This window comes from Panthera uncia, chromosome A2, assembly GCF_023721935.1.
Source record: "Panthera uncia isolate 11264 chromosome A2, Puncia_PCG_1.0, whole genome shotgun sequence".
In the NCBI taxonomy this organism is placed as follows: domain Eukaryota; kingdom Metazoa; phylum Chordata; class Mammalia; order Carnivora; family Felidae; genus Panthera; species Panthera uncia.
The window spans coordinates 116,852,380-116,862,346 of NC_064816.1; the positions used below are offsets into that span (position 1 = coordinate 116,852,380).

At 46.6% G+C, this 9,967-nt stretch overlaps 1 protein-coding gene and 1 long non-coding RNA gene across 2 annotated transcripts in view; one reads left to right on the forward strand and one right to left on the reverse strand.

The window, feature by feature from the left end:
* Positions 1-4,927: 4,927 nt before the first annotated feature.
* On the reverse strand, positions 4,928-6,387 carry LOC125930024 (uncharacterized). The gene is made up of 2 exons (XR_007460039.1): positions 6,298-6,387; positions 4,928-5,556 (listed from the first exon to the last, which is right to left on the reverse strand). It is a non-coding gene; the product is annotated as an uncharacterized LOC125930024 (long non-coding RNA).
* A 323-nt stretch (positions 6,388-6,710) lies between these two features.
* Positions 6,711-9,967, forward strand: part of ZNRF2 (zinc and ring finger 2) — a 120,516-nt gene continuing 117,259 nt past the window's right edge. The window contains 2 exon segments of the mRNA XM_049641649.1: positions 6,711-7,023; positions 7,025-7,235. Coding sequence (XP_049497606.1) covers positions 6,763-7,023; positions 7,025-7,235 — 472 coding nt within the window. The 5' untranslated portion in view covers positions 6,711-6,762.

A 9,967-nucleotide genomic window follows, 5' to 3' on the forward strand; every position in this document is an offset into this window, starting at 1 on the left:
GTATTAAGATAAATTTTAGATGGTCCGTTTATGTCTTTAAAGAAATGAAACCTATTTAAAGATAGGTAATAATACGGACAGTCCTATAGTTTGGTAAAGAGACTGGGTATTGTAAAAGAAAAGAGACAGAGAAAGAGAGTTTATAGTGTGTAACACTAAAAAACAAACAAACAAACCAGGCAAAACCATGGCCATCTTTTACCTACTATAATGAGAGGAAATGTGGGCTGGCAGAGACCTTGGCAAAAAGTGCTAAAGTCCTGCTGCCTGCAGGAGGGCCTTAAGACTATGCCAGACAGGGGCACCTGGCTGGCTTAGTTGGTAGCGTAGGCGACTCTTGATCTGGTGGTCAAGAGTTGGAGCCCCTCGTTGACCGTAGAGTTTGCTTAATATAAATCAGTAAGTAAGTAAATAAATAAATAAAGAGTGGGCGAGACATTTGCAAGGACATGGATGGAGTTGGAGAGAATATTGCTAAGTGAAATAAGTCAGCCTGAGAAAGATGAATGTGGGAATTTAAAAAACAAAACAAACGAGGAAAGGAGAAAACAGAGAGAGAGAGAGAGAGAGAGAGAGAGAGAGAGCCAAGCCAAGAAACAGATTCTTAACCATTGAGAACAAGCTGATGGTTAGCAGGGGGGGAGGCAGGTGAGGGCTGGGTGAAACAGGTGGTGGAGATTAAGGAGTGCACTTGTCCTTGTGAGCACCGGGTGATGTTGAATCACTATGTTGTACACCTGAAATGAATATAACACTGTGTGTTAACTGCACTGGGATTAAAAACTGCTTTTAAGTTTTATAATAATAAATAAACAAAAGAGTGGGCAAGAGAGGGAAGAGAAGCACAGAAAAGAGTAAGTGCCAAAGAGAAGAGACTCACCTAAACTGAAATTCAAACAGGGTCACAGCAAACCCAGCAGTCAGGTGTGGGTTTGTTGTTGTTTTTTTTTTTAAGATTTTTATTTTTTTTAAGTAATCTCTATACCACTAAGCTCTACCAGCTAAGCCAGCCGGGTGCTCCATTAGTCAGGTATTTTTACTGACAAGCCCAAAACTAGCTTATCTGCTCCAGTGTGGGTTTCTGGCCACCAATGTTGTCAATGTGTGGTGCTTTAACAATTCAAAGTAATTTTGAACCTCAAAAGCCATGGGTCAAAGTATCACCATTTAAACCATGTGAGGAGGAAGAAAAACAGAACATATTTTTTCATATGATTATGAAAAGCTTCAAAGATTAGGAGTTTTAAAGAGTTGGGACTCTGTTCTCTTTAAGAGTCACCGAGACATGAAAAGAACAATTCTGATGATGTACAGGAAAGCATCATTTAGACCAGTGCTTCTCCAAATACAGTCTGAAGTGGTGTGGCACCAGCTTCCCTGGGCTGCTTGTTAGAATGCCAATGTTCAAGGCCCAACCCTGAACTAGGGAGTGGGAATCATGGAGGGTGGGGCCTGGCAATCGGCTTTAACAAGATCTCTAGATGATTCTTTTTCGTGCACTAAAGCTTGCAAAGCACTGATTCAGACCATCCTTAGTCAAACTGCAGATTACAACCCATTAATGGGTTGTAAAATCAATTCAGTAGGCAGTGACCGGCATTTTACAAAAGTGAAATGGAATACAACAGAAAATGGAGTGCATCCCAAGTTGCATGGGTATGAGCTCATAAAATTTGTTTCAGTTCTAGATCTGTATGTATACCCATGTGTACCGATTTAGATGAAGCAGCACTTTTAATTTTTGAAGAACTGGTAGGATATAATAAGAAGCTACAAATTTTATATGAAGCCAGAACTGTTTGGTTGACGATAAAACACAGTGACAGCTTAATGTGGATTCCTGTTTGGAGAGAGATTGAGGAAGGAAGGAAAAGGGCCAAGGAAAAAACATAGCAAGCCAAGGTTTTCTAACTCCAGAATCCTCATGGGGAAAGAATCAAAAAGGCCTATCCAGAGAGGAAATCTACCACAGAGGAGATGTCAAGGAGGGTAAATAGAAGATAAGGTCATGTATGACCTTCAAGAAACAGTCATTGGGGGGCCTGGGTGGTTCGGTCAGTTAAGCGTCCGACTCAGGTCATGAACTCTCGGTCCGTGTGTTCCAGCCCCGGGTCAGGCTCTGTGCTGACAGCTCAGAGCCTGGAGCCTGCTTCAGATTCTGTCTCCCTCTCTTTCTCTGCCCCTCCCCTGCTTGCGCTGTCTCTCTTAAAAATAAATAAACATTAAAAAAAATTTTTTTAAATAACAATCATTTAAGTAGGAATATTCATTCACTCATTTATTCATTCACAGATCATTTGTTTTCCATCAAATGTGCCAGGCACTGTGTTTGGTGCTGGGGGTATAGAATACATGTGAGGCCTATCGTGGACTGCATTATTTAGTGACAAGCAAGCAAGATCAATAGCATGATCAGTGCTGTGAAGGAAGTATTAACACAGCATTTAGCGGGAATACAGAAGTCAACCTGCGATGGCAAGGTTGGGAGTGGGGCCACAGGGGACATCCATATGGAGAGGGCTTTTAATCAAAATGGTGATCACATCGTAACATGGTATTCTACTGTGAAACTAATCAGTGATTATTTAGAGCAGTGTTTTCTCAAACATTAGTGTGCGTCAGAATCACTTAGAGGACTTGTTCAAGCACTTTTCCATTCAGTAGGTCTGGGGTGGGGGTCTGAAAATCTGCCTTTCTGACAAGTTTCCAGGCAATGCAGATACTGTTAATCTGGAGACTGTTTTTTGTGGATCACTGATCTACATGGCTAATTAAAGAGTTGTGTTAGACAGCATTTCTAGAAACACAATTTAGAGTAGATAGAATTTAGGGGCACGTGGGTGGCTCAGTCGGTTGAGTGTCCGACTTCGGCTCAGGTCATGATCTCGAGGTTTGTGAGTTGGAGCCCCACGTCGGGCTCTGTGCTGACAGCTCAGAGCCTGGAGCCTACTTTGGATTCTGTGTCTCCCTATCTCTCTGCCCCTCCCATACTCATGCTCTGTCTCTCTGTCTCTCAATAATAAATAAACATTAAAAACAATTTAAAAAAATACAAAAGATAGAATTTAGCTGATCCACATGCACACAAAAAATTAGTTTTTCTTCACTATATTTTGATGGCTTAATAACAGTAACTGTCACTAGAAAATTTTCATTTAAATTAACTTTATTGTAAAATGTTTTACTAAGATTTAATACTTAGATATTTGACAGTCAGGCAACTAACTGTTCTTGTTTGTGACAAAGACATACTTGCTCTGTACTTGCCAAAACTGTTTCCTTTTCTTTCTGGGCACACACATAAAACCGCATTTCCTGACCCCTTTGCAGTTAGGTTAGACCATGTGACTGACTGATTTCTGCCAGCTTGGGTGGTGGGTAGGAGGGATGCAAACCCTTCCAGGCTTGGCCAAAACTTCTTTCAATATCAGTCCTTTTCCCCTTGGCCAGCCAGGTACACAGGTTTTAGAGAAGGGCTCTGTTAGGGGTCCGAGGGCCCACGTAGCCATTAGATAAGAGTGTGGGTCCCTGAGTCACCACTTGAAGAGAAACCCAAGATTGCCACTCAGGTGGGAAACCGTTTGAAGAGAGATGAGAGGGCAGACCAAGTGAGCTCACAAATGTGCTTTCCTTCCTTGCATCATGGCCCTCAAGGTTAGGGGTTTGATTCCACTGAGTAGCTTAGCCTGTCCTGACTAACATGCTTTGCCTGGTGCTGAGTAACACAAAACACATGTTTATGAGCTAAATAATTAATTTCAATTTGTGTTCTCTTCTATCCAACATTCAGCCTGTAAATGGCCTCCTGGCCACTCATTTGTTTAACTAACACTTACCTAGAGGCTACTGTGAGCAATGGTGAGCAAGAAAACTACACGCTTTCCATGCTCTCATGGAATTTAGTCTTGTGAGAAAGGGACACAAATCAAACAATTGCTCAAACATGTGTAACATTCCAGCTGTTATGCATGCTATGAATGTTGGAAACCTGGTACTATAAGGGGATTTTTTTTTTCCTAGTTAGGAATAAATATTGAGTGCTTTCAGGTGTAATTATCATCTGAGTGAAAATGATTTAAAAATATGTCTGGATGTGATGATGCAAAATATAAATCTGGATACAACTAAGAGTCATACAGTTTTATTGTTAAGTCGTTTCATTTAATAGTTTTAACTACTGAATGGCATTTGCTCCATATTATAGTTACATAAACTTTTTTTAAAAGTTTATTTATTTATTTTGAAAAAGAGAGTGTGAGTGAGGGAGAGGCAGAGAGAGAATCCCAACAGCCTCTGGCTATTAGCGCAGAGCGTGTGTGGGCTTGATCTCACCGATCACATGAGATCCTGACCTGAGCCAAGATCAACACTGAGTCACCCAGGCACCACTACCTAAACTTTTAAAATGCATATATAATGATGAATGTGATATCCTTTAGCTTATCAGTTGTTATCTCCTCAGAGACTTGCAAAACTCTTTTACTTTTTTTAAATCATAGTGTCTGTTACTTTTCTATATTCCTGCTGAACCAGAGTTTTACACTGAAGGCCTCATTCAGTAAAAGTTAAATCAGATCAAATCACTAAATACCTTCTTGAACTAGAACTTATTCTGGTGATCACTTTAGCGTTTCAAAATTTTCTCTGCTTACCAAGTAAACAATGGTTTCAGTAAGCTCATACATAAGATGACAGAATTCTAGATTTGCATTGAATAGTTTTGTTTTCCCATTCTCAGATACACTGATATATATGCATATGTACATACACACACTGATACATATACATTGATAAATACACATATACGTTCTCATATATACATACATACACACACAATACACCTATATCTGTACATATATTCTTCACTTCTGTTTAAAAACTTGATTCTCATACTTAAATGATGAAAATACACCAATGACATTACAAATATGGAAAAAAAGATTTACTTTTACAGTTTGTACAAAAATACCGGTTGCTATTTTCACAGAGAGGACACTTCAGCCATTTTCAAAACGAATTTCCAGACCATGCTCTGTCACCAAGATACTACATCACAGTAATGAACCGAAGAGAATTTTGCTAAATGCCATTTTAGAGACATAGTGGGATTTTTTTTTTTTAAGTTTATTTATCTATTTAAGTCATCTCTACACCCAACCTGGGGGCTTAAACTCACACCCCCCACGGTCTGCCGACCGAGCCAGTCAGGGGCCCCTAGAGAAATTATTGGATTTTAAGGCTGCGGGTGCCCTAGGGATTTAATCCCAGGTCAGGAAACGAATGTCCAAAAAGGTAAAATTTGCTTACTGCATGTAAGTTATTTCTGCTCCCAGACCCAGACCCCTGGTCTCCTAAATCGGGTGTAGCTTTCTCTGCACCACAGTTTTTGCTTTACTACTGAAGGTCAGGCTCGATTATCTTGCCTTCTTCCAACTGCGCTTCCTCCAACATCAGTTTTACGGGATAGGTCTAATTAAGATGGAGCTGGCTTCTGCCTTCTTGGTTATTTCTTTTGTTTTCGCTGTTCATAGTCTTATCATCGATATTGCTGAACTTCTGTTTTATTAAAAAGAGATGCTCTGAATAATACCAAAGAGGAGCTTAACACCCACCCAAACTGAAGGTTCCGGACCCAAGACCCAGCCATTCCCAGGCTCAGCTGGGAAAACGTGAAGTTCCCACAGCCGGTGTAACCCAGGGTCCTGGAGCCACGTGCAAGAGGAGGGGCCGCTTTCTGGTTGGCGCCCCGAGGGGCTTCATCCCTCCAATCCGCTTAGGCCCCGCGGTGAAGGAGGGGGTGCGCCCTGGGGGAGGGGGCGGAGCCAACGACCTGTCCATCACCGAGTCCACGGGTGGCAGCACCTACCACACCGCTGTACCTAGGCGAGGCGGGGCCGGGGCGGGAAGGCCGCGGCCGGGGGAGGCGGAGCCGGGCCGGCGGGAGCCAATCCGCCGGGCGGCGCGAGGGGGTGGGGTGGGGCTACCGCCCGCGACCCAAACACCCGGCCCGGTGCACTTTGGAGCCGCGCTGCTCCTCGGCCTTCCGGTGTGAAGGCCGGGGAACCTCCTCCCCTACTGGGCACCCCCACCTTCGTGGCCCAGACCCCCCCCGCCCCTCTTTCGCGTGGGGGAGTGCGGCGACGGTTGCCGGGAAGCGCGCGCCGCCCCTCCCTTCCCTCCTCGGTCCTCCCCTCACGCGCCACCCGTTTTTCCTCTTTCTCAGTTAATAACAGCTGGGTGGCTGGGGGAGGAGGGAAGGTGGCCCCGGCGGAGTCTGGGCGGGCGCCTCCCACTCACCCGCGAGCCGCCGTGTGAGCGGGAGGATGGCGGCGGTAGTTGCGGCCGCCCGGGAGGAGGCGGTACCGAGGCCCCGGGCGCAGAGCGCGGCGGCGGCGGCAGAGAGCGGCAGCGGCCGGTCCCGGAGCACCAGAACCGAAACCAGCGGCAGCCGCACAGCCACCTGAGCCGCCCCTCCCGCCGGAGCTAGAGAGCGGCGTCCGCCGCAGCCCGACCTCCTTCCTCTCCGCCTCTCCTCGTTTCCTGCGACCTCCCGCAGGCCACCGGTCTCGCCCGCCGCCCCCGAGCACAAGAGCGCGCCGGGCGCCTACCGCCCTTCGGGGCGCGGGGCGGCGGTCCTGGACGTGCGGGCTGCTTCTTGCGCGGGTCGCGGCGCCTCGGCCCTTCCCGCTCGTTCCTGCGCTCGCTCCCGCCCTCCCGGCGCTCCGGGCGCCGCGCGCGGGCCCGGCCCGGGGCTGGGCGGACATGGGCGCCAAGCAGAGCGGCCCGGCCGCTGCTAACGGCCGCACTCGCGCCTACTCGGGCTCGGATCTACCTTCCAGCAGCAGCGGAGGGGCCAATGGGACCGCGGGCGGTGGCGGCGGCGGCGGCGGTGGCGGCGGAGGGGCGCGGGCCGCGGGCCCGGGGAGGTTTCCGGCTCAGGTGTCCGGCGCGCACCAGCCCAGCGCCTCGGGCGGCGCCGCGGCGGCCTCGGCGGCCCCGCGCAGCCGCTCCCTCGGCGGGGCCGGGGGGGAGCGTGGCGTCGGCGGCCCGCGCGGCGCAGTCCTCCTTCAACATCCCCAACAGCAGCAGCGGCCCGTACGGCTCGCAGGACTCGGTGCACAGCAGCCCCGAGGACGGCGGCGGCAGCAGGGACCGGCCGGCGAGCGGGGGCCCCGGCGGACCGCGCCTGGTGATCGGCTCCTTACCAGCTCACCTCTCGCCGCACATGTTTGGAGGTACGGCTCCCTCCCCTCTCCGGCTCCCGGGTTCCCTGCCTCCCGCGGGCGGCACGTGGGCCGCGGCCGCGCTGGGTTTTTACCCTTCTCCTTTTCTCCTTCAGCCTGAGCGCCGCGGCTTTGCCTCGCGGCCCGCTCGCCCCTCTGGGGAGGAAAAGCGCCGCTTAACCCTGGCGGCGCCGCTCCCGCTGCGCCCTGGGCTTTGGGTTTTAGACACCGGGTGCACCCCCGCCTCAGAGTGGGTCCCCAGCAGAGGAGGCACACGTTTTCCCCTTGGGGTGAAGCAAAGATTGTTTTTGAAACAAACCGACCCTGCAGCCCTCGTGCTTGTGGCCTTTTTAGTATCAGGAAGTGAGCGGAAGACCCATTGCCAAACGTAGTGCTAACCGGGGACCCAAGTGGTGAGCGTTTTCTAAAGGCCAAGAGTCAAAGGGTCTCCAAGGAACGTGGGAGTATTTGAAAAAGGAGGCAGTTCTCTCCTTTGGGCTGGCTGTTAAGATAAAACTGTAATTCTTAAGTCTGTGTCAGTAGCCACACCTACTGCGAGCAGTTGAATGGGTTGAATGTGTGATGAAAAAAATGCATTTTTTGACTCCAGTGAACTGCGACTTTAGATAATGGTTAATGCGAGCTCCTCTTTGGAGGAGGAGGGCATTTTAAACATTGAAACCAGTTTCTTAAAGAGAGGCTGAGTATCAGGACTCTGCCCAAAAGATGCAGTAAGAGCCGAGGTGCTTCGGAAAAGCAGTGTTGACAAGAGTTCAGGAAAAGTCACTTGTGAGAAATGGACATTTTTAATAGCGAAATGATGTGCTTTTGTGTAGAAACAGAGGAAGGGTGCACTTGATCTGAGGAAACGGAGTTTGGCCGCCTCGTGTGTTCAGTGGTGATTTACTTTACCTCAAAACGGTTAACACAGTAAATGAATCAAGAAACCCCTCCCTTCCCAGTTCATGAAAAGAAATTGAAGTTTAATCTGATTAGAGATGCTGACTATAGAAGATAAACCTCCCCATATCATTGCATTATGTTCACAAGTGAGCGCAGCTAGAACAGTGAAAACACTATCCCCTCCATTTTTGTGGCCCTTTTATTCATGTTTCCAAATGTGAGAGATGTGAGTTGAAGTGGAATGTTCAGTAATGTTATTTATCTGCCCTGATGTTCTGTACTATCACTATTCATGGTAGCATAAATTGAAAACGAGAATGTCATGTTTAGTTTTTTCCATGTTTTTAATGCTGCTTTGCACATTCAATATAGAATAACTCTTTACCTACCTTTAATTGTTATAATTTTGATACGTAAGTAGAAATACTGACATTTCCTAAAATTGGGCCATTAAAAGCTTTTCCTTTTTTGAGAAAAAGAACTAGTGCCGTCCTTACTGTGGCTTGATCATAATTAACATAGTTGAAGGTTAGTTTGATCGTAATTAACACGGCTGTAGTTGAGGAATAACAAGAGTTTCTTGAGAATGGGAGATTAAAGAGCACCTGGGTGGCACAGGTGTTTAAGCATCTGCCTCTTGATTTCAGCTCAGGTCATGATCTCACACAGTTTGTGGGTTCCAGCCCCGTGTTGGGCTCTGCACTGATGGTGTGGAGCCTGCTTGGGATTCTCTTTCTCCTTGTCTCTGTCTCTCTCTCAAAGTTAAATAGATAAACTTTAAAAATGAAAAAGTTAGGGCTGCCTGGGTGGCTCAGTCGGTTGGGCATCTGACTTCGGCTCAGGTCATGATCTCATGGTTCATGAGTTCAAGCCTGGTGTCGGGCTCTGGGCTGACAGCTCAGAGCCTGGAGCCTGTTTCAGATTCTGTGTCTCCCTCTCTCTGCCCCTTCCCTGCTCATGCTCTGTCTCTTTCTGTCTCAAAAATAAACGTTAAAAAAAAAAAGGTTAAAAAAATATCTTAAAGTGAAAAAGCAACTGCATTTAGCAGTTACGATCATCAAAAGATGTATTTAAAAGCTTGCTAAAGGAATACGAAAAAGCCTGTCAAATTAATATCTCATTTCTTGAATATACTGATTACTATCTCTTTTTTAAGAGCTGGTAATTTCCTTTAACAAAGAGTCAGTAGATCTGTATGGGTTTATTTTCTCAAAAAAGAAAACAAAACAAAACAAAACCCTTCCATTTAGAGCAGGGGAAGATAGTTGACATTCATGCTATTGCTATTAATTCATAGTAAATTAGCAAATGAAAAGACCTGGTTCCTAAAAGTAGAAGTAAAGCAAATTTATCTTTTCTTGTTGAAGTTCCTAGTTTTGTTTTGTGCACCTAGTTTTGTTTTTTTGTTTGTTTGTTTTTAAATACCTTGGGGGTTAGGATGACTGGAGCCTAATAACACAGTGACACTGTGGAACTTGTTGTGGCAGTATTTCTTCCAGGTCTGTATACAGAATGGCATCCTAATGGCCTAAGTCCTCTGATGTATGCAGCTAATTCACTTTTTTCTACTATGCATTTAGAACGATTCTAGTTCTGTATCATTCTTGGGAAATTGGAGAAAACGGTCAAATTATCTGTGCTTGGTAGTTCAGATGAGGAACCCCAGTTGAGAGAGCCTGGAAGGGGATCAGAGAAATTACTTCTATTGTATGGTAGGAACAAATCAGTATGCCACTACCTTGAATCCTAGTTAAGACAAGTGGATGGAGCACACTTATGCAGAAACACATCTTTGTAGTGGCATTTGATTTCATGAGATTTTTGCTTCTATTTCAGTGGAT